Source organism: Hippocampus bargibanti, linkage group LG03, assembly GCF_051943395.1.
Source record: "Hippocampus bargibanti isolate YZ-2025 linkage group LG03, ASM5194339v1, whole genome shotgun sequence".
Classification (NCBI taxonomy): Eukaryota; Metazoa; Chordata; class Actinopteri; order Syngnathiformes; family Syngnathidae; genus Hippocampus; species Hippocampus bargibanti.
Window position 1 is genome coordinate 10,352,047 of NC_142736.1, and position 24,437 is coordinate 10,376,483.

Sequence of the window (24,437 nt, forward strand, 5' to 3'; positions counted from 1 at the left end):
CCGTTGGTCAATGTAATTAGTGTCAGATTAAAAGGAATCCCAGAACTACCATTGAGTGTTGGGTCACTGTTTGCTTCTGTCACGTTTCGTCTCAGAGTGTCCGAGTGTCTCTGAGTGATTGGATTGGGTTAGCCTGTATTAGTCTCGCAGTGGAGAAATGTACATTTCGCAGCAGCAAAGTGATGAAATCAAGAGGAAAGAAAAGGAAGAAGTAGAAAAACAAAATACAGGACCTGCTGTAAAGGCATCCATTCTTGCAGTGCAATCTTGAAGTCAACAAAAAAACCTAAACGACAAATACAGTGAGACCTCAACTTACGAACACCTTATCTTACGAACTTTTCATCTTACGAACATCAAATTTATGAAAATTAAACCTTATAATAAACACTATTTTCATAATACACACCCACCATGGCTGGTCCATCAAGCACACGACCTTTGGATCTGGCGGAGTGATCTTCGACGGAAGCACACGACTGAACAGCGCTCCAGCCGGCGCTACTTTCCACACCCCCTCTCATTGAATCCACACGTCGATCGCCTACTTGGAGTTTTTTGCTGATAATTTTACTATGATGGGGCCGAAAAAAAAAACACCAGAGGCTCATGTAAAAAAATTACATCACTGTCGCTGAGAAAAAGGAGATAATTGAAAAACACGAACGAGGTGTGCGTTTGTGTGATTTAGTGGCCGAGCACGGCTATGCTAAGTCAACCATTGCTACCAAAAGCACAGCTAATTCACGCCGATATCGTCATGCGCCAACCTGGAAGTTCGGCGCTTATTGAGGATTTTAAAGCCAGTAACGGATGGTTCGAGAACATCTGAGGGCGACGAGGAGATGGCTGCAGCATCAAGTGAGCTCATATCATTTCCAGCAGCTTATGTATTTCTTTTTTCTACTTTCATTCCTTTCATCACTTTGCTGCTGTGAAACGTAAATTTCTCCACTGTGAGACTAATAAAGGCAAATCCAATCCAATCCAATCCAATCCAATAGGCAATGTTGGCAAAGTGGAATGATGTGCAGGCTTTTACCGAACAGTTCCATCCAGAAAAGACTGTGGCTATGACAATCATCAACATGATGAACGATAATGTGATGCCTCAGCTTCGTAAGACCTTAGAAGTCAGAAAGCACCAGGTGTCAATTAAGTAAGAGGTTTTTAATCAGCAAAAATGATGAGGAGTCTCCAAAGAAAAAAGAAGAGAAGCCAGTTACCAACAGTCCTTATGGAAGGTGACTTTCCTTCCATAAGCCATCAATGACCATCAAAAAGGTAAATAAAACTTTATTTTACAGCAGTTTATTTCTTTAATTACAGTCCTCATGTGATGTGCCTCTCTTTCCAAACAGCAATTCCCTTTGACCTTCGACCTCCAAAGCCATTCCATCAAGCCATCAATGACCATCACAAATTTAAATAAAGTGACTTTATGATACAATGCAGTGTATTTCTTTCATTACGATACAATAGCACATTTATTATACATAGAATTAGGTATGTTGTGTGTAGTTTTAAGGCTTATTTAGTTGGAAAGTATATTTTATGGAAACCCGGGAACAGATTATTCCCATTTTAATGGTTTCCTATGGGAAATTGTTTTTTGGGATACACACTTTTCGCCTTACACACTCTGTCTGGAAACCAATTAAGTTCGTAAGTTGAGGTCTCACTGTAATGTGACATAACACAAGACACAGTCATTCAATCTTAAACACTTTCTGCACCTCTTTGTGACATGAAGCAGTTCTAGTTGATAGAGGATCAAAGCGTCCTCTTTACTAGTGGATCAGGGATATTATGGTGTGCAGGTCTACAAGCTAAATATTGAAAGCAAACACGAAGCTGTTGCATCCATTGATGAAAAGAGATTGTCTCACATCTCCTGTCCCAGGTAAATCCGCTTCAATTCCAAGCCGTGATTGTTGTACATACACCTCGGCGCTATGCTGTGACGCTCCTTTCTTCTTATCGCAGGCTCCTCAAGCCATGCATCCATTCAGCCGCAGACTGTCCAACAGCACAGATCTTTCCGCTGAACAAAGCGTGACTGTGAAAATGATGCGCGTTATAGGCGCAAAAAAAAAGGACAATCGCCCCAGAGCTGTCCAGCGATGACAGTCAAATGGAACCGACATTCCTCCCAATCAAAAATGGTGCTGGCATATTCGGCCTGCTGAAAAGGCACAACCGCCTTGCAGTCTCCTCCTTGATGAATGTTGTGGCCAAAAATGCTGATAAACAGTCGGTATTCGTTCCACACGATGCACAACTCAAAGTGACAAAAGAAAACACAAAAACAACAAAAAAGGTTCATGAGAGCAGTTGCTGATGGCTGCCTACTTGGGCACCATCTTGGACTTCCTCCTTTGGTTCATGCAGATTTGGGTCAGCGGTGCGAGCTGCCCAGTGACGAGGTGGACATCATCTGGGACTGTGTCTGCTTTGACTTCCTGCTACTGAAGCAGCGTGGCTTCATGAGCTACTACTTCCTTCATGTGGTCGTCGACATCAGGGCCTTACAGATTCTCTAACACAATGATGCCACCAAAACAAGCTCTTCGCTTCGCTAAGAACGCAATCCTCACAGGGTTCGCGGTGGGTGCTGGAGCCTATGCCAGTTGTCTTTGGTAGGCGGGGGATACCTTGTACCGGTTGCCAGCCAATCTAAGAGCACACAGAGACGAACAACCATGCGTGCACACACTCACACCTGGGGGCAATTTTAGAGTGTTCAATCAAGTGTTTTTTTTTACTGAGGTAGGAAAACAGTGTACTCATAGAAAACCCACGTGGGCCCACGAGGAGCATGCAAACTCCAGTCACGCCGGAGCTCAAAAGTGAGGTGAACAGACTAACAACTGGTCCACTGGGCCGCACCCAGGTTAGAATACATTGTTGTCAAAAAGGAAAGTTTAGGATCGACATATACTCTTAATATCAATAGTTTAGTGACAAACTTTTTTTGTGGTTGCCTATTTTTCATACATATGAGTCTCATATTCTCATATTATGAGAATACTATTGCAATACAAGAACTAATCTTAGTTTAGCACTCTTTAACTACTGACCTCATAACCCCCCTGTCTTCAGACAAGCATGTTTTTGGGGACACACAGGGGGAACATGCAAACTCCAAACGGAAGGGCATGAGCAGAGTTAAACCCACAACCGCTTGACAGTCAGTCACAGATGTACAAAATATCATTTCCGGGTCCTTTGAATTATTTTGATAAGTCTGATTTTTCCCTCATCCTAGACAGGAAATTTAGTGTAAGTGCTTACTTGTATAATGTACGACGTGCACCATTATTACGTATGCGATACTCCCTTTAATTTGGCGTGTGCGCAGTGGCTGCACGATAAATTCAGGGAATGAGTCGGAAAAATCCACCGCAAACCACTCAACATAATCTGCTGGCCTCTGCTGGTAAGAGTTGAAAGTGCTAGATGACGTCATCAAAATTGACTGTGGTATTTCATCATCATACGTACATGTAAAATATTCGCATTATGTCTGGAAAATAATTACAGTAATTGTGTTTACTGTGAAACATAACTAAGGCTCCATGTTGCTTCAACTAAAATTTAGTCAAAAAAAGTCTTTTTTTTTTTCTTAAGATAGGCCAGAAAATGAAACACAGGGTTCACCCGCACACCCTATATACCCAACTATAGTATATATACTGTACATATTTACTTGGGCTACGCGCGTGCACTTCATACCCTGACTGCTGTCAATGGCAGGGAGCAACTGAGCGATGGAGGACGTGTTTTCTCTGCGTTCAACGGAACACTGAAACACACCAGTCATATTGTCTGATCGAAGGTAACGTTGCATTGATCCTTATTTGTGGCTCGAATTGCGTGTGGAAAACAAGGGATGTGCGTAGACTAACATGTCATGAGTATGAGCGTGCGGTGTTCCAGTGGAAGCGGCGAACGTGACATATTTTTTAGAGGTAATATGGCTGAGCATTCATCTTCAAACGTATTTGTCACTGCCCGAGCACTAAATATGACGATGTCATTTGAAACTTGCCACTGGCGTCTTGTAAGGCTTTGTCGTCTGTCGCACTCCTTGATATAGTCTGGACACAATGGATACAATTGGGTTAACGCTCTTGAAATGGCTACCAGTCATTGTATTTGCCATAGATGAAGTCATGTAGGTTTACCTGTGACCCTGATCTGCCCGTATGGCAAAGTGTTCAGCACTGTCAGAACACGACAGTGCAGACAAAAGGCTTTGGACACACCTCCTAATCAATGGCTGACCTAGACCCGTTATTCTCCCCTCGAAATGTTCCTCCACATCAAATAGCTTTTGGATACGTACTTTAATTTTACATTCATCAAGGAGACTGTGGACTACTTGTCAGCGAGTTGCAGTACTTCCTTCCATCCACGTGGCACAATTTAAAACAAATAATTTTCTATGAAAGAGCCATATTTGAATTCAATACCTGTTTTTTTAATAACTTCAGTGCACGCAGGGTGGTCTTAGCTCCCATGATAATGAGTGTGAATAAATGTTCCCTGTCTCAATACTGGATGTGTGCCATGGATGACTCAATATGTAGTCTTCTTACTAGAGGTCAACTGAGATAGTTGGAGTGTGTTGCACGTTGCAACACTAAATAAGTATCTATCCATCCATCCATCCATTTTCCGTACCGCTTATTCCTCACAGGGGCTGCTGGAGCCAATCACAGCTGTCTTCGGGCACGAGGCGGGGAACACCCTGAATTGGTTGCCAGCCAATCGCAGGGCACACAACGACAAACAACAGTCACTCTCACACTCAAACCTTGGGACAATCTGGAGTCTTCAATCTGCCTGCCATGCATGTTTTTGGAATATGGGAGGAAACCGGAGGACCCAGAGAAAACCCACGTGGGCCCGGGGAGAACATGCAAACTCCACACAGGGAGGCCAGACTGGGACGCGAACCGGCGACCTCTGCATTGTGAAGCCGGTGTGCTAACCACTTGACTACCGGGCCACTAAATAAATAAATACATCTCAAAAGGAAATGGATGGTGGTCTACAAACACTATGCATTTCATTGAAATGTCTATTGACAGGCTTGGAAAAATGTAGACCAGGGGTCGGGAACCTTTTTGACTAAGAGAGCCATAAAAGTAAAATATTTAGAAATGAACCTTTTTGACTAAGAGAGCCATAAAAGTAAAATATTTAGAAATGTTTTTCAGCGAGAGCCACGCACGCGCGCGCACATACAAACGCTCGCGTGTGCGCGTACACGCGCACGCGCGGCCACTTTTCAACAAAATATCAGAATGTATTATTTAAAATAACTTTGTGATAGTACTCACCGTTAACATGGATGGTTTTCCGTTCCTCGTGTTTGGTAAAAATCCAGGAAAACTATCAGAATGAAATTCAATTTGCCGGTCCAGAGGCGAAGTTACTGCTAGCTAGCCTGCACACGGCTTATATAAGCTTCCACACTTGCTATCTGCAATCTACTTCTTGCAGAAGTATGTTGATGCTAACGTTAACATCGGGCTTGTTAAAATGTCACTGACATTCGACTGTTTCATCGATGGTATTGTTTCATTGCAAATTAGAATCAGAACATTTTCTCTCCTCTCATGCTCCGTTGCATTCACGCTGAAGTGCACAAGTTGGGCTCATTTAAAGGGCCATTTACCTGTTTCAACATGACGGCCACTATCATCCAATCAACATGGCGCTTTCGGCCATTCTCGGTCAGTGTCATCCAATCAAAATTGCACTTTCCGCCAACTGCAGCCCCAACGGGAAATGAACGGCGAAAAAAACGACAATATGTATTATAATATGTAATATTTATCGGCGAGCCATATGCAATCATCAAAAGAGCTATATGGCTCGCGAGCTATAGGTTCCCGACCCCTGATGTAGACTCACTGAATGTCATGTTTCGGTTTGCAACCAACAGGTGGTACTGTTGGGCCCTGCCTGCAGCTACACAGGTGATGGCCGTTATAATCAGTGGCAGTTAAAATGATTCCCGGCACGACCATTCAGGGTCGGGTCATTGTTTGTTTCACCCTGTCAGGTTTGTTCCATCTCGTCATGTTTTACTCATGGTTTTGTTTGCTACTTTGGACCTTTCTGTTCTGATGACTTTGTTGTTTGAAATTTTGTTCCTGCTGACTTTATGTAATACAATTTTTCAAATACACCCTGCTCCTATCTTCTGCCTGCATTTTGGGGGTCCGCCACCTTGCAGATTCTGACACTGAATACTACATATTATAGTAAATTAAGTTGACGTCTGGATTAATTAAAAGATCAGGTAGAGCCATCATTCCTTTGATCACTTTGCTGCTGTGAAATGTAAATTTCTCCACTGTGAGACTAATAAAGGCATATCCAATCCAATCCAATCCAATCCATCCTGTATGCATTGTAAAATTTCATCCATCCACTCTTTTTTTTGTCTTGATTTCATGTGATTGTCATGCTGCAAAGAAGCAATCAAACGATTTTTGCTTTGTGCTTCCGGGCAGTAGGTGTAAGCGAATTAGCATGGACCGAGGTGTCTCGGGTTGTACGTGTTTCCAAGGAAATGGAGTTGTCAAAAGATAATAGAAGTGATATTGAATGGCTGTTGGGCCTCAGAATTAAGAGCAGCCTTGCCATGCATATGCTACAAAATACCGCAGTTGGCATTTGTGTTTTGGGACAGACAGAAATATTAGAGCACCCATTTAACCACTCATTACAAAATATATTCCGAATGATGATGAATCTGTTCAATTTGGTCCGACCGGTATCTTTCTACAATTTATAGGTTAAATGATGATGAGCTTGTTAATTTGTTCTGGGCTGTTTGCCCTGTTTTCTGAAATTATGGCTATTTTTGCAGTCTATCCACTTTTAACTTTTAAGATGATCAGCTGTTGTGCCTTTGATGAAGCTGGGAAATGCAAGTCAGGCCCTACTGCATATCTGGAAGGTAAGTACACTGTCTTTCAATTTCATTGTCGAGACAAGTGAAAATATATTATTGGGTGTGGTGGGAGAGATGGTTAATAACTGACCACCTTGTTATTTTTTTAATAATAATGAACACATTGTTATTCTATTAAGTGTGGTTAGTATTGTGCTACTTATGTTAATCTCATCACAACTTCCTCACTCATATTTTTCTTTTAGCCTGCAGAAGACCCCACTGAACATGTCAGCAAACGCTCCCTCACCTCTGGCCCATTCTTGTTGACCAAGAGAACCACATGATCATCATTGGGATCCCCTCCCCCATACTCCTGGGGTCACTCAAGTGACTGTTTGTGTTTAATGCAGTTTAGAAATGTGGGCAGTGATGCTGTAATTGCCTTAAGACCAAACAATCATTGTGTTTACATACATTTACTGATGTGGGGACAGTTATGAGGTGTCATAATCAGAACAAATGTAGAGCAAACACAGCTGGGGTTAAAAGACATGTTGAAATAATGTTGACATTTTATGTTAATAAAGAGCATGTGAGAGGAAATGCAGTTGGCTTCATTTATTTTATCAGCAAGAAAATCTCACTTCATGGTTTAATCAGTAAATTTAGCTTATTTCTGACAGCTTGTTTTAAGCACAAATTTACTGTTTTGTTCTAAATATCTTTTCATATTTTCGTGTCATTCTGATTCATCCAGCCCCAGACTGTCCAACAGCACCAACATGAGGAATTACACTTACAATGCAAGTAACAGCTAATGTTATATATCTCAAACTGCTTTAAATAACAAAACATGAGAAAGGTGGTTAGGTTAGGTGTTTTATGTTGTGTTCTTTATTATTTTACTTTATGTTAGCTGTTTTGGTAAGCGATTTGTTACAGCTTCAGCTGTTGTGAAAGCGTTATATAAATCAGAATGTATTGTATTGTATGCTATATTTTGGAAGTCATTTTCCAAATGCTGCTTCAATAGGGTCCTACGCATAGATTCCTTGTGACGTCTCGATTATGTTCAGGTGACGTCACTGTCTCGATCAAACCAATCAGCTTTCTGCCAGCTCATTTTGCAGCGCCGCTGAACAGGAACCGGTCAGCAGGGGTGTGTATTTGTGTTTACGTATCGTCCGAACTCAACAATAGACGTGAACATAAACACACATTGGATACTTATGCCGATCATCCCGATGGTTAGCTCGTTCGTCTGAAGTGCGACGACTGTTCCAAAAGCAAAGAAACGAGCGACCACTCGTTCATGTTTCTTTGTGTGCCGTCAGTCATTCAGTCTGTTGCTGATCACGGCCCGACCACATGGATCCCGACGGAGATGAATTGGACTCCAGCCTGCCGCAGGCGGAGAATCCGTGTCTCATCGTCGAGGACTCCCAGCCGGACAGCGTCGCCTTGGAGGACGATCCCGAGACCAGCTACCGAACGGTCCTGGCCCGGCGCCTATCCAACCTGCAGCCCAACGCTTGCAGCCCCGTCCTGGTAAGCGGCGTCGCCAAAAAGAAACATGTCGACACATTACGCCTTTTTCGTCATAGCCGTTAAACAGACAGCGATACGGAGGCTGTCCTCTTTTATTTACAGTGATGCCAAACGAATACTGTAAATCACGCTTGACTTATTTTTGGGCCGCAAGGCGTCTTCGAGCTTCGTGTTGGTTTGGTTTTAATAGACAGGATTCTAACCCATCACATATTGTAAACCCCCCAATCTTAGACGTCTACAAGAGTAAACATGCCGCGTTTCTCCAGAAAATCGTGATTGAAAAGGTAATCTTTGATTGACAGTGCTCAATGGGATGCAGTGCAATTTTACAGCACTCAAAATTCAGTTAAAAAAGATCAACGTTGTTTTGTTGTAAACCTGAATCGTGTTGCATCTATTCAAAGAGCAATGTATCGAAAAGTACATTTTGAATCCAACAGTTTTGTGCACTGTTGTGTAAGTGCTATTTTCGCTCAAGTTGGTCATAGACATTTCAGTGAATGGTGTTAACATCACATTTCCAATGACATCCTCCCGGCAAATGACACTAGAGCAGTGGTTCTTAATCTTGTTGGAGGCACCAAACTCCACCAGTTTCAAATGCTCATTCACCGAACCCTTCTTTCAATGACTGTGCCTACTAACTGCAGACGCGACTTAGGGGTGGACCTCTACGGCGGAGGATCCACCAAACCCCTGAGACCAACTCACCGAATCCTAAGGGTTCGATCGAACCCAGTTTAAGAACCACTGCACTAGAGAATGATTTGACTGAAGCATTTGATACAGTGGATCATAGAATTCTGCTGAGTCGTTTGCAGCACTTGGTGAGCTCTTGAGTGGTTTGTGTTATCCTTAGCTACACTGAGGCACGCACCACCCCTCTATCACGTGGTGTTCCACAGGGCTCAATTCTTGGGCCCCTGCTGTTCTCACTATACCTGCACCCATTGGGTTTCATCTGTAGGAAACGTATTTCCTTCCACTGCTATGCAGATGGCTGTCAGATCTATGTCCCATTGAGCAAAAAATACACTTTCTCATTATGGTCACTTTTAACCTGGAAATCAAAAAACCTGGATGGCACAAAATATTTTGAACTTTAACGAAAAGAAGGTAAAAGTGATACAGTTTGGTCCTAGTGGTACATGTACATCCCACCCTGTAGAGTTGGGCCCGCTGGCTCCTTATCTTAAGTCAATAGTCTCAAACTTGGGTCTTAAACTGCACAGTGATTTTAAACCTGACCTGCAAATCGGCGCTATTGTTAAATCCATCTTATTTCATCTCGGGCAGCTGGCTAAAGTAAAACCTCTCCTTTCTCATGGTCACCTTGAGACAGTAAATCATGCCTTTGTCACATTGGCTCGATTACTGTAATGCGCATTACTTTGGTGTCAGCCAATCCTCCTTAAAGCGTCTCCAGCTGGTCCAGAATGCTGCTGCTCGCCTCTGGACTGGTACTCGTACGAGGGAGCCTGTAACTCCTACTCTGGCATCCCTTCACCGGCTCCCTATACATTTTAGTTTTTTTTAAGATCCTATTATTTGTTTTCAAATCTTTAAATGATCTTATGCCACCTTACCTTTCCGAGCTCTTCCACCCCTACACACCTGCCCGGTGCCTCAGATCGAGGGACCAGACGTTATTAGAAGTACTTAGAACTAAACAGGCCCAGAGGGCGTTGAGCCTTTTCGGTTGTTGGTCCCTCTCGATAATGACAGCCAACTGAACATCCAGCAAGCCCACCTGATGCCCATCTTTAAAGGACAACCGACGTCTCCGGACAAGTTGTGTCCATAATTTGTAAAATGGCTTCAAATGACTTCTACTGGGCGTATTTTAATAAGATTCCATCGCATATAGCTATATTTTACGTTTTAAGACTCACGCTGAACATTCAGGAAGTCTTGTTTTTGAGTTGGTGACGAGTCCGTACGTGACGCCTCCTCACCGTAAAAAAGACGCATTGTAGCGTCTTTCCATCACGTCAATGTATTTTGCTGGACTGTTTTTTTTAAACCATGTCTTACACCCAAAAGCCGCCAGCAGAGGGAGGCAAACTCCATGGAAAGATAGTATCAGCCTGTGGAAACGAGCTGATTCATTCCTCACCGGAGCTGGTCGCCATTTTTCTGCCTCTTGGATGAGACATTACCCCCCGCCCGTTTGCCTCAAAATGGCCCAAATAAATTCTTTAATCGATTGCAAACATGTATGCTTTGCTCATCAGGACTATTTGAATCATATTCATAACTGGATGTATAACAAGAAAGCATATTCTCCAAATCTGAAGCCATTGTTTTGATTCACAAGCAATGCAAGACGTCTTGGCGTGACGTCACGAAAGGGGGGCGGGACTTTCTGAAAATGCCCAATTCGCAGCTCAATTTTTTGCAGATTTTGGACACTTTAAGTCATTTTTATTGGTGTTTTGCATTTGACTAAACATATCATACTGCATGTTTTGGGTATTTTAGATGCTATAAAACATTTTTCTGGTGTCAGTTAAAAAACAAAGAAGTGACGTCGGTTGTCCTTTAAAACCCATTGCAAAGCTCACTTCTACTCTTTGGTACATGGCACATGGGATGACTCAGACTTGATCTTAGTTTTATTGGCTGGTGCTTTCTACAGTCTGATTCTGAGTTAATGTTTTATTGTTGTGTTTCTGAACGTTTCCATGTACAGCACTTTACAGTATTTGAAAGTGCACTAGAGTTGAGTTACAGAGTATAATCCTGGCCATGCGTTCCATTTAAGGGCTCTGCGAGGAGGGAAAGAGAACAAAATGTAATCTTTCACCTCATCTTTTCAGTGCTGATTATATTATTACAGAGGTCAGTTGTTTATCATTAGACTCTTCGGAATTTTGCTTTCCATCTATTTCTGATCTGTGTTCATATTTCTGTCCCACGGCCTGTTTTTTTGTTTGGCTACCCCCGAAAGCTTTCGTCATGTTTAATTGTGTATTTTTAATTTTAACATCTAATTCTCAGTCATTGTATTATTTTTACACAAAATTAAACATTAAAAATTATTACATAACCTTGGTAGTCTTCTTTTCCTTTCGGCTTTTCCCTTCAATGGGTCGCCACAGGGAATCCGTGTCCTCCATCTTCAGAGGTTTGGTTCGCATGTTTGTATTGGCCTGTTTTGTTTTGGCTCGCATGTTTGTTTTGGCCAAGCTTTTACGTTGCATGCCCTTCCTGACACAACCCTCTGTATTTATCCGGGCTTGGGACCTGCACAATAAGCCACTGACTTGTGTCCCCTTGTGGCTACAGAACAAGCAAATCTATGAACTTCATAAAGGCTCTCAAACACAAAATGGTCATCGGCACAGCAGCATTCAAACAAAACAAACCTATACTCACCATTAACCTTGGTAGTACAGTGTATAAATAAATACAAAAAACACATCAAAATAAATAATATATTACATCATGCATTTTTGTCTTTGAAAAAAGAAGAAATTACTTATCTTTGCAGGAGCTGATATCGTCACCACTTGGAAGTAGAGGGTCTCAGACAGATAGCCAATCAGAGAGCTGCCCTCATAACCAGGCTGGTCCTGGTCAGTTAAAAAAATGTAACAATGGAAGCATGCACCCAACTTGTATTTAACAGTCTAACAGCAAAACTTTTTGCATTTGTTTCTCTCTAGGCATTCTTCCTCTGCGCAACCACAGTTCAGGATGTCAAGAGGAGTATCTAGAAAGTCAAGTTCTCAACTTTAATCATCCAAAAAAACTAAAGTACCCCCATTGGCCATTGTTTTAGCAGATTACTGTTGCTCCCTGTGCCAAATATATAATTTCCATCTTAATGTTTCAGGAGTAACTTGCCAATGGATTCTGATTCCACCACACCCTGCGATCAGGCTGAAGGTATGAGCCTTTTTCACATTAGTACAAAAGCCTAGGAATAAAAATTATTTCACAAGAAAATTTTTGTCTTTCAGATGGAGAACTGCAGTTTGGTTTCCTTGCACTTTCTCAGAGTCAGGATTTGGTTGTTGATGATGTTAACAGCCAGAAGGGGGATGAAGCTGACAAACCTGGACCAGTCAGTGAGACACACTCCAAATTAGGTATTAACATTTTATTGATAAAAAAATATAGGACAAATATTTTTTTCCCCCAAAGTAAACCTACGACAAGATGAAATGATCTGTAAGGGATCAGACATGAGCACTGTTGCTAATTGCAATAACAGTCATTGAGGCCGCTCTTAATTGTTTTTTATAATCGACATTATTAATAAAGTGCAACTTTGAGTCACGAATGCCCCCTTTGATGTTAATTTACCCCAAAAAATGCAGCAAGTTTATCTATGGACTATCTTTGACATACAAACAGTCTTGGCATGAACGAGTGGCTGGATTTATGTTTTAATTATTGTATTGCTTAACCATCATTGGCAGTGTGCATCATGCATTGCTGTGATCTGAAAATTAGGGAAATCCTTCTGCTTAAGGCACAGGCCTCTTTCTCTGTTGGCGGAAGTACCATCATGCAATCACATTGCCTTTGTAGTTATAGCACCCGCAAATCATTTCATTTTTGTAAAAAAAAAAAGTATATATAGCAGGTCTGGCGGTCGTGGTTGTAAGTATGGGTGGTTCTAAGTATATATATATATATACTTTACTGTAGATATATATATATATATATATATATATATATATATATATATATATATATATATATATATATATATATATATATATATATATATATATATATATATATTATATATATACACACACACACACACACACACACACACACACACACATCACTTGTGACCATCGCTACAACATGTCGAAGTTAAATTAAAGCTTGCGAGACTTTGATAGTTTTGCCCTCGTTGAGTAGCCCCTTTTCTTTCAGAGCACATCAACACCGTGACCTCACAGGACATGATATGCAAAGTAGTCAGGTATGTACGACCTAATTTTGTTTTTGACTCCCTATCCATCTGAAATGGATTTGCCAATAACATGTTTTTGTATCTCCTCAAGATCTGAGGTGAGCTCCAGTAGCCAATCAGGTCAAACACTGAATGTTCAGGTGTTACTGCACTCACAGTGCCTCAAGGACTCTGGTGAACCGGAACAGCAGGATCATCCAATAATGTCATCTCAGCAGGACATGTTTAATGCGAACAAGACAGGTATGGATTTTCATGTGGCCCACATGGGGAATTAAATACAGTAAAGTCTCGTTATATCGATATTCAAGGGAGTCTGAAAAAATATCGATATAACTGTGACTATCGATATATCCGACCCTGTTTGCATGTAATTTTCTCCGTGCGTGCATAGAAATAGTATCGATATAACCGGGACTATCGATATATCCGATATCGATATAACGAGACTTTACTGTAGATACTCTTGAGCATATTATTCCTTAGCTACTATAGTAAACGAAAACCTGGTACGGTGTATTTCTTAATGTTGTGCTGCACCCAGGTGTTGCGGTCGACAGTTCAGTGTCTGAGCCGGAGCAACAATGTTCCCCCAATTCAACACCAGCCCACACCCTACGGCTCTTGCATCTTTCGGGACAGGAAGCACTGGCACAGCAGAGCTTATCTCAGTCAGTTACATAATTATGCACACTTGTGGAGCACAAGCAACCATCACAGAAAGAAATGACCTAACATTTTCATTTTATCCTCTAGGGGCTCTGTTGATTATGTTGCCCCAACCCCAGACAACTTTCCCCACACATCTATGGTTGTCCCGAACTCACCAACAGGACCAGAGAGCCAACATGGTAATGGAACATTTTGTTTGAATTAGAATTATACAAAGCCTGCATTAATTTATGAGTTCTTAAAAAGTCTTATAGGCATTTAAATATTTGGAAATAATACCTCAAAAGGTGTTGAATTTTGACACTTGGGTCTTGAATTTTATGATGTATGTCAGAGGTCTTAAACTTTATGCTTTATGTTAGAGCTATGGGGCTGCGCCTAAATTTCATAATGCGTCAACTGAAATAAAAGCTGTTCAGGTCACCATATTTGTATTTCAATGAACTTACACTGTTCACACAAGTACCGTTGGAGTGCAGTGTCATCCATCCATTTTTGTAACCACTTTAGTTCGGTGTGATTGCAACTCAGTTCGCCCGCTTTTCTTGAAAGGACAACCGACGCCTCCGGACAAGTTGTGTCCATAACTTGTAAAATTACTTCAAATGACTTCTACTGAGCGTATTTTACGAATATTCCACGGCATATTTTACGTTTTAAGACCCGCGCTGAATATTCAGGAAGTCTTGTTTTCGAGTTGATAGCGATGCCTGACGTGACATCACGTCAGGAACGCCCCTGACCGTGACACACAATGTATTTTGGGGACTTGGGTGTTTGGTCTGAAAACTTCGTGGTGATGGCGAAATTAGAAGGAAAACACATAAATAACGCGATGGTTAATCGTTGTGTGTTGCACCAAGCTGCTGCTATTTGATACTAGTTGGCACAAATTCCCTGCAGATAAATCAGCCTATTTCCAACGGTGCTTGGACGCCATCTTGTGCATTTTCTGGGACGCTACATTGAAGTCCTGCCGGCTCGAATTGATACGGGAGGACTTCTTTAATCGATAGCAAACATTTATGCTTTCCTCTTCAGAACTATTTGAATCATTCATAACTGGATGAGTAACAAGAAAGCATCTTCTCCGAATCTGAAGCCATTGTTTTGATTCTAGAGCAAGCAGGACGTCCTGCCGTGATGTCACGAACAAGGGGGCAGGACCTTCTGAAACTTGGCATCTCCGAGGTCATTTTGAAGTAGTTTTGGGACACTTTAACTCATTTTTATTAGTGTTTTGCATTTGGCTAAAAATATCAGCCTGCGTGTTTTGGGTATTTTAGATGCTATAAAACGTTTTTCTGATGTCAGGAAACAAAAAAAATGGTGTCGGTTGTCCTTTTAGTTTGCCTGTGCCCCCTGTCAGATGCAACGACAATCCAAAGATGTTCCACTGTTTGGCTGTCTCGTTTGCCTCACTTATGGCACCTGCCAGACCCGACAAGAATTCACACAATTCCAACTGTAATTTAATTTTATAATTTGTAAAAAAGTAATTTTGAGCCACAACAGGTCTCACAATTACTGTTAGCAGCCACTGATATATAGGCTTAAAATTAACTGGAAGAAACCGGTTGGAACCCTGTATTAAGAGGAGCAAGGTTTTCTTTTTCAGGGGAAGATGACGAGCCCATGGATACCTGGCAACCTGCAGAAGAGTCAGCTTCTCCAAGTGAAGAAGTGCCAATGGAAACTGAAGCTTCCTCAAAACCACAACCGCCCACCTCAACGCCGATATCCCAGAGTTCTCCTGGTTTTGTGCTTGAGCAGCCTCTCTCTTTACCCTCCCAGCCTGAATTCTCGCACGTATGTATCACATTTTGTATTCCGTATGACTCGCTGTTCGCTTTTGGGCTGCAACAGGCAATTATGTTATGAACTATACTTTTTTGGACTTAAGTTGCACCAGTCAAAAAAAATGCTCCTAAAGTCTCAGTCCCATGTTGGGGAAGTGGGAGGGTCCTTTTCATAAAACTGAAATGAAGAACAAGGACTGGCACCCAGAACCCCGTTCCCTATTTGTGTTGATTGAACCTAATGAACTCCAGTCGTATCCAGAACTTCCACTTCTTTTCTCATTAAGGTTCCCATTATATGTGTATATATTAACTATATGTGTATATATTAAAGAGAAATCTGCGTGGCATTTTAGCAGAGTAGAAGCTTCATTAGTTATTGCATTCTTTGTATGATACAAAATGGCAGTCGTGCGTCAAGAGTGTTAGAAAACTGTCAAAAAAGAAAGTGCAAACGAGCATGTGATGGATTGCTAGTTTAGCTTGTGGTATCCACCAGAACTCGGATTTACTATCATATATTTACTAACATGGATTTTTGTTGTGGGGTGCTGTTTCCTATTAGCTGTCTTCGGGCAGTCGGTGGCGGACACCCTGAACCGCTTGCCAACAGGTGTACTCGCGTATAAGACGCAAAACTAGCCAAACTGAAAATAGTTGGGAATTAGGAAATTGTTGAGAAAATACTCAACAAGAGAGGCAGTGTTCCAATTTTTGTAATTGTGAGTTTTTATGCCCTTGAGCAGAGTGTCAAACTCGTTTTTTGCCGCGGGCCACGTTCTAGTTACGGTTTCCTCTCGAGGGCCGTTATAAATTTGGGAAAAACATTAGAATGTTTCATCTCCACATATTACATACAGAACACACAAATTAATGAATAACTAGTTTACAAATTTCAAGTAAAAAATAATGTGGTTCAGATATGAATATTTTAAAATGTTGGTTTGGACTTTAGCAAGCATGAAATTTCACACGTTTGATTTGCTTTCGTGGGCCAAATAAAATGATGTGGCGGGTCAGATTTGGCCCCCAGGCCTCGACTTTGACACCTGCGCCCTTGAATATCTGCTCATACGTGATGTTTTTTGTTTTCTCAGGATGTATTTGTCTCAAGCCAGACTCAGGAGAACCCACAACCATCTAATAACAAAACCGACACCTTGTCTCTTGAGTTTCCTGACAAGGAATCATGTCCTGCTTTCATGGACCCTTTACAGCTGTCTGTGAACATGGACGGTGACAACGACTCTGTCCAGAAGTATTCAGAAGAGATCATGGATGACACCCAGGCTACACAAATAGAAGAACTGGACGAGCAGCCTGGAGCAGATACTCCTGACTCCGTCTTTTCATGCCATGATCAGACGACCGAGTGCAACGGCGCCCGCCCCGAATCTGAAAGTGACTCCAGTTCCAAGCCTTGTGCTCAGCCGACACCTTTCTTGAATTCTTCCAATGCGATTGTGAAAGGATGTCACCCCGGTATGAAAGAGTCAAGCTTTTCCATTGATGTGTCTTGTTCGCAATTCAAGATAGAATCTTCAGATGTGAATGTCAACACCTGCGTTCTTGAGACCCCGTTAGAAGTGACGCCCTGCAATCTAGAATCACAGTCAGTGAACTCTCAAATGTCTGTTCTGGATGTGGCAAAGAGTGACTTGAATGTATTACAAATTGAAGAGAGCTGTGGATCCATTGATAGTGTAAGGAGCAACGTTAAGAGTAATGAACCTGAAGCTATTGAAGAAGTCGTCCCAGACGAGGAAGAAGTGGCCATGGAGGAGGAGAGCACATTGGGAGTGGTTGCTTCTTCAAGCATTGCTTTAGTCCTCTCTCAAAGCGACTTGGTGTCTTCTGGTGACAAGGATGGTGCAGATGGGGACGTGAGGATTGTCAATGAGAGCAGTCGAGAATCACAACCTCTTCCCAAATCACCGTCACAGCTTTTAAAATGTTATGGTTCAGGCACAGGCAAAGTGTCAACCTCCACGAATGGACACGAGCCCATGATGCAAGAACCAGAGGGGCACAGAAACAAGAGCTTTAGTGATAGCTCAGGAGGTACGTTGGTCACATCTGGAAGTTTGTTTTAGTCATTAGCAGCTAAACCTTGTCAAGATACACAGAATTCTGTATCCACATTTTTGTTCATAGTTTGGCAGGTCCTGCTACTTATACGATGGTGTTACTTTTACAGCTTTGACTGGCACCCAAAATCCTCATCCCTATCGTGCTAATGACAGTGAACAAGTTGTGGTTGGAGTTTATTCTTTCTTTTTAAATGGCTTAACTTTAGAAGAATCCAACATTCCGTTATAACCAAAGGTTGAATCCTGTGAGGCTGTAAATTACAAAACTAGCCAAACTAGCTTGCTAGTTGGAGTTTGTTGCTGTGTGATGAGATGGGTTGAATTAGTTTCCATGGCTCCTGCTTTTTTCCAACATTTTTCTTCTTTTTTTGTTTCTTTGTGGCTTACAAATACTTTTAAATGACTACCGACACCATTTTTTTGTTTGCTGACTGACATCAGAAAAATGTTTCATAGCATGTAAAATACCCAAAACACGCAGGCTGATATTTTTCGTCAAATGTAAAACACCAATAAAAATGAGTTAAAGTGTCCCAAAACTACTACAAAATGACCTCGGAGATGGCAAGTTTCAGAAGGTCCCTCCCCCTTGTTCGTGGCATCACGCCAGGACGTCTTGCCTTGCTCTAGAATCAAAACACTGTCTTCCGATTAGGAGAAGATGCTTTCTTGTGACTCATCCAGTTATGAATATGATTCAAATAGTTCTGAAGAGCAAATCATAAATTTGCAATCGATTAAAGGAGCCGGCTTAAAGGAGCAATTTGAGCCGGCAATGACAGCAATGTAGCGTCCCAGAAAATGGACAAGATGGCACCCAAGCTCCGTTAGAAATGGGCTGATTTGTCTGCTGGGAATTTGTGTCAACTAGTATCAAATAGTAGTCTTGGTGCAACACACAACGATTCACCATCGCGTGATTTATGTGTTTTCCTTCTAATTTCGCCATCAACACAGATTGTGTGTCACTTTCTCGGTCAGGGGCCTGCCTGACGTGACGTCACGTCAGCAATCGTCACCAACTGAAAAACAAGACTTCCTGATTATTCAGCATGAGTCTTAAAACGTAAAATATACCTATATGTGGTGGAATCTTTGTAAAATACGCTCAGTAGAAGTCATTTGAAGTGATTTTACAAATTATGGACATAACTTGTCCGGAGGCGTCGGTTGTCCTTTAAAGGGGCATTATTGGCCAAAATTATTTTCCATTTACAGAACCAAATGTCGCGCTAACCGACCAGAATGTTACCTTGAGCCACATCGCGACATCAGTTTCAAGGGGAGATAAGCCATTTGAAACCCAATGAATGAAACCTTTTCTAAGTTAGAAGCAAATGTTTTACATCTGTGTAAGCTCTCAGTCGTACAGGAATGGTCCATCGATGAGAAGGTTTCTTCAGCCGTCATCTGTACTACTACGTCAGGCTTCGTTCGCTGACCAAGCCTCTTGGATAGGAGGCGAAACGTCCGACACCTTCAAAAAAGTACAGATGACGGCTGAAGAAACCTCATCGACGCAAATGTTTTGAATCAAAACAACTTGTTCACTGCCATCAACGTGATTTGGAAACGGGTAGAGTTCTACTTTCTTTTTTGCTTGATAAGTGCTTTTGGACTGCTGCGATTTATATACAAATACAAAAAATCTTCTTCCTATGCTTTTATGCAGAAATGTCTTTCCATTTCACACTGCCTAAAGATGGTGAGTTGATTGGTCCGGTTGTTGGAGCAACTCCTCCTTTAATCAACCAGTTGAAGGCAATGCTCAGACACAGCACTCCCATTGGTGTGTTCCAGTAAAAGACACAAACAAGGCAATCTTCAATATCAAGTAAGGAAAAATGTTTAAACTAGACTGCTTTGTTTTGCATTTATGTAGAGACATTCAATGACAAGGCGGACGTCGCCGGGGATGTTAGTGCTGATGCGGTGATGGCACCTAAAGATGATGTTCTGGAAGAATGTGGAGACGAGTTGGCAGAGAAAGGGGACGGTAGGCTGAGTTTGAGAATGAAGTTAGTGACCCCGGTTGAAGAAGGAAGCTCGGAGCGCTTCAGTCTGCAGAGTAAGAGCCATTTTTACCGGCTGAGAATATGCATGTAGATGCTGCATTCATACAATACTTTCTAAGTAACATCTCTTCCTTTGCAGAGCCAGAAGAGGATGAATCTGTTGCCAAGGTTACCCCTGCCACAAAGGCTGAAACCAGGTAGCAGGTTCCGACCATTATACATTCTTTATCTGATTTCACATAAAATACCATCTCATCCATTGGGAATAAAATTAAAAAATCCATTTGAGAAATAGTAAATAGATTAGTCATCTTTTTGAAGAAACAAATATGACAAATCATCTTTTGTGTCCTAACAGTCCATCAGTATTCAGTCGTGTCAGACAAGTGCACAGGCAGCAGGAAGCGGAGGATGAAGATGACACTCTGCCTGGGGAACCGAACACACCAGTTAGGTGAGCTTCTATTTTTATGTATGCCATTGTGAAAGGTACTGATTGACAACAGCACACAAATTACATTTCTTTCAAACTTGTTTTGAAGTTTGCACAAATACACTGATTGCAAATTTAAGTGTTGCACTTCTTAGTACATTTGCCCTCATTTTGCATAAATGTTGGAGTTTGGAAAAGTTACTAAAAGCTGGCCAATGAAATATTGAAAACACATTTGATTTTCCTGATAACCTTGTGCATTTTTACTCAATGCCAGAACAAAATGTTTTTTTATTTTTAAATTTGACCTGGACTTGTTGCATTCCCTTGTTGTAATATATTTTAGTTGTCATAATTGGGTCACCTTGTGTGTGTATGTGTATGGTCTGACAAGAGACCTACATCCGACCGTTGAGCAGGAGGTTATTTTAAGCACAACATGCATACTCTATTCCCCGCCCCCAGTCTTCGGTTAAAGCCACGTGATTGGTCAAGAATGCAGCAGTGAGAGGAGGTGGTTTAAACATTAAAGAGACAGGCAGACGACAGAGTGACAAAATGGATAGAAAACAGTGACATTTTGACTCGTTTCAACTTTGATAGTTCAAAGGCACAGTGTAGACTGCAAGGTTAAAATATCCCATCAATCAGGCTCCACAAATAACCCGCACAAGCCATCTCTACACTACTGTCGCTATCAACCCAGCTAAACAGAACACAATTGATGAGGAACTAGGTAAAATGATCTCAGAGAAAGCACCTACAAGGGATCATTCCTCAAGATGGTGAAAGAAGGCTACGTTCCTCATCAAGTGTTTAATGCTGATGAAACCGGCCACTCCATTCCATCCAGCCATCGACGACCATCACAAAGGTAAATAAAATGACTTTATTATGCCGTATAGGTTATTTCTTTAATTATAATACCATAGCACATTTATTATACATAAAATAAGGTATATTTTTGTGTAGTTTTAAGGCTTAGAAAATTAGAAAATAGAAAAGTATGTTTTATGGGGACCTGGGAACGGATTATTCTCATTTTAATGGTTTCCTACGGGAAATTAATTTTCGGGATACACACATTTCGCCTTACACACTTTGTCTGGGAACCAGTTAAGTTTGTAAGCCAAGGTATCACTGTATATGCATGGTAGCGACCAAAGAAAGCTTTTAGCCTTTTCTTTCCTTGAGGCATTACAACCTTTTATCATTTTTTTTAAAAACGGCAGTTGAACATTGCTAAATTTCTTGAAAATACTAATTTCCCCAAAAAGTCTGAAATAGCTTGTGAAATGACGACTTTCACAAGCAACACTTTCACTTTTTTTTGCATTTGTTATACTTAAAATATTTGAAACAATGCGTTTCTACTAAAATAACACCATAACACAAAACAGTCACTTTGCAAATTAAATTTATTGCAAGACAAGCACTGCACTGATACATCACCTTTGCATTAGGTTTTCATAAACCTTGAACTTTGTGTGTTACTGTGCCTGCCTTGCATGCGTGTGTTCGTCAACAATGACGATGGGACTTAGCCATTGATTTTGATTTGAAAAAGGTCTGCTGTAAAGTTCTCTGCCAGTTGGTGACAAGTCCGTACGTGATGTCACTGAAGGAACACGCCTGACCGAACAAAAGGACACATTGACCTTCCATCACGTCAATGCATTTTGCTGCGCTTGTTTGGTCTGAAAATGTCATGTTGCACCAAAAAGAGCCAGAAGAGGGCGACCAAGCTCCATATAAGGAATTTATAAGCCTGTGGAAACAGGCTGATTAATTCCTCACAGGAGCTCGGTCGCTATTTTCTGCCTCTTTTTTGGTGATCCATTTCCCCCCAATGTTGCCTGTAAATGGCACGGAATAAAATATTTATTTGATTGCAAAAATGTATGTTTTCCTCTTCAGAACTATTTGAATCATAGTCATAACTGGATGTGTAACAAGAAAGCATATTCTCCGAATCTGAAGCCATTGTTTTGATTCTCCAGCAATGCAAGACGTCTTGGCGTGACGTCACGAACTGGGGGCGAAAATGCCCAATTCGCAGCTAAATTTGTTGCATATTTTGGACACTTTAGGTCATTTTTATTGGTATTTTGCATTTGAATAAAAATATACTACGTGTTTTGGGTATTTTAGATGCTATAAAATGTTTTTCTGATGTCAGTTAGGAAACAAAAAAGTGATGTCGATTGTCCTTTAAGTTTCTGAGGTTCTTGACACTTTACTTCTGCAGGGGAGAGCTGTTCACCTCACCACAAACAAGTTCCCAAACTTCATCGCTAGGATGTAACAGTCTGCCTAACAGCCAGTTTGAGTCTGTACAGCTGCAAGCGTTGGCAGCGCCTCAGCAGGCCGCAAAAGAAACAGAAGCCGAGCAACCCAAAGAGAAGCTTGGGCCAGAATTGTCTTCTCCAAACAAAGATACATCCCAGCACTCCTTCAAAGACACCATTGTAGCTCAACCATCTGACAAGGTGCTTCAGTCACACGTTGACTTTTTTAAAAAGCCCCGATTTGGGTCATAATGCGCCGATCATGTACAGCAGGAGTGTCAAAGTCATTTTTTGCCGCGGGCCACATTGTAGTTATGGTTTCCTCTCGAGGGCCGTTATGAATTTGGGGAACACATTAGAATGTTTCAATCCCTTCAAATATTACATATAGAGCACACAGCAAATTAATGAATAACTCGTTTTCAAATCTGAAGTCAAGAATAATGACTTTTATTGTGGTTGACATCCAAAAATATGAAGTTTTGGCTCAGATTTTAGCAATCATCATGGAATTTAACAAGTTTGATTTGCTTTCGCGGGCCGAAAAAAATTATGTGGCAGGTCGGATTTGGCCCACGGGCCTTGACTTTGACACCTGTGATGTCCAGAAACCTAAATGTGTGAAAGTATCAATTTTCTACATTGAGTTAAATATGAATATGACATTGTCAGAGATGTTCGATCGGACGCTGTGGACAAAGACTCGAACCCAGAAAGATTGTATTTACTGCCGGCAGGAGACGCAGCCATTCATGACAGACGTCTGAATTCTGCAACCCTCTGCCAAGCTATTTATTGAGAGTATATGCAAATTTAAATGATACATTAATAAAACACAGCTTTCTTGATTATAATACCACACCTCTGGACGTTCTGAGCACCAACAGCTGTAAGCAACAAAACATAGATATTTTAATTGGTTGTCTTTTCCATTAACTGATAAATTTGTAACCTGGCTGATGAGCTTTTCCTGTGAGGGAGTTTCAAGTCCTAAATTCTGTCCAAGGCCAGATCTCATAGATGGAGATGACAGTTTAACTGGGCTGTGTCTGTTTCACTCACATTTACTGTGGTCATCTGCGCCTTGACTGTGGGTCTATTGTTTGGTTGGCCAGCTAAGCATGGGACTTTTAAATATGATAACTTCTTATTCTCCATCAGACCTCTAGAATTCTGCCACTGGGTGGATAGATAGATAGGTAGATGCCTATTTTTATGAAAACTGAAGTCTTGTATAATACAACTGATATATCTAAAATAACTTATGATATTGTTATTGAGTGTGGTATTTTCAACAAACGTGTAATACATATTTGTCAGCAGGCAGGTGCTCAGAAAGTCAGCTCCGGTACACCTGTGCCCTGCTCGCCAGCTGGCAAGGTGCGTAAGTTTGTGGATGTTATTTTTATATCTTTTTTGCTTATTTCATCGCTAATTTTGATCTTTAACAGGGCGAACCAGAAACGTCATCTTTTCAAAGAAATTCTGAACCCACCCACCGCAGACACGTGCGCACCATCCAGGAAGTACGGACCACCATCACCCGAATTATAACAGATGTTTATTATGAGGATGGCAAAGAGGTGGATCGTAAAGTCACTGAGGTAAGTGATTTGCTTTTGGGTTGTTTTTTTTCCTCACCCACTAACAAATGTTTTGCCTTATTTGGACTTTGCACGCTGGGGTCATTCAATAGGTACTAAAAGTAAGTACAGTGATACCTCGGTTTACGAACCG

The 24,437-nt window shown here is 41.4% G+C and overlaps 1 protein-coding gene across 3 annotated transcripts in view; it reads left to right on the forward strand.

The window, feature by feature from the left end:
• Positions 1-3,498: 3,498 nt before the first annotated feature.
• tp53bp1 (tumor protein p53 binding protein, 1) overlaps positions 3,499-24,437 on the forward strand; it is a 32,070-nt gene continuing 11,131 nt past the window's right edge. Inside the window, exons 1-21 of one of the 3 annotated variants that reach the window (XM_088991884.1) lie at positions 3,502-3,838; positions 4,703-4,987; positions 6,890-6,979; positions 7,180-8,464; positions 11,961-12,045; positions 12,136-12,226; positions 12,306-12,358; positions 12,433-12,561; positions 13,364-13,412; positions 13,495-13,646; positions 13,948-14,074; positions 14,160-14,254; positions 15,694-15,884; positions 16,972-17,935; positions 19,637-19,753; positions 19,847-20,032; positions 20,119-20,176; positions 20,338-20,433; positions 22,661-22,901; positions 24,021-24,080; positions 24,152-24,304. In XM_088991884.1, the coding sequence (XP_088848010.1) occupies positions 8,285-8,464; positions 11,961-12,045; positions 12,136-12,226; positions 12,306-12,358; positions 12,433-12,561; positions 13,364-13,412; positions 13,495-13,646; positions 13,948-14,074; positions 14,160-14,254; positions 15,694-15,884; positions 16,972-17,935; positions 19,637-19,753; positions 19,847-20,032; positions 20,119-20,176; positions 20,338-20,433; positions 22,661-22,901; positions 24,021-24,080; positions 24,152-24,304 (3,027 nt within the window). In that variant the 5' untranslated portion in view covers positions 3,502-3,838; positions 4,703-4,987; positions 6,890-6,979; positions 7,180-8,284. Of the gene's footprint in view, positions 3,839-4,702; positions 4,988-6,889; positions 6,980-7,179; positions 8,465-11,960; positions 12,061-12,135; positions 12,227-12,305; positions 12,359-12,432; positions 12,562-13,363; positions 13,413-13,494; positions 13,647-13,947; positions 14,075-14,159; positions 14,255-15,693; positions 15,885-16,971; positions 17,936-19,636; positions 19,754-19,846; positions 20,033-20,118; positions 20,177-20,337; positions 20,434-22,660; positions 22,902-24,020; positions 24,081-24,151; positions 24,305-24,437 lie in introns of all 3 variants that reach the window. The other 2 variants (XM_088991882.1, XM_088991883.1) reach the window with 2 other exon arrangements.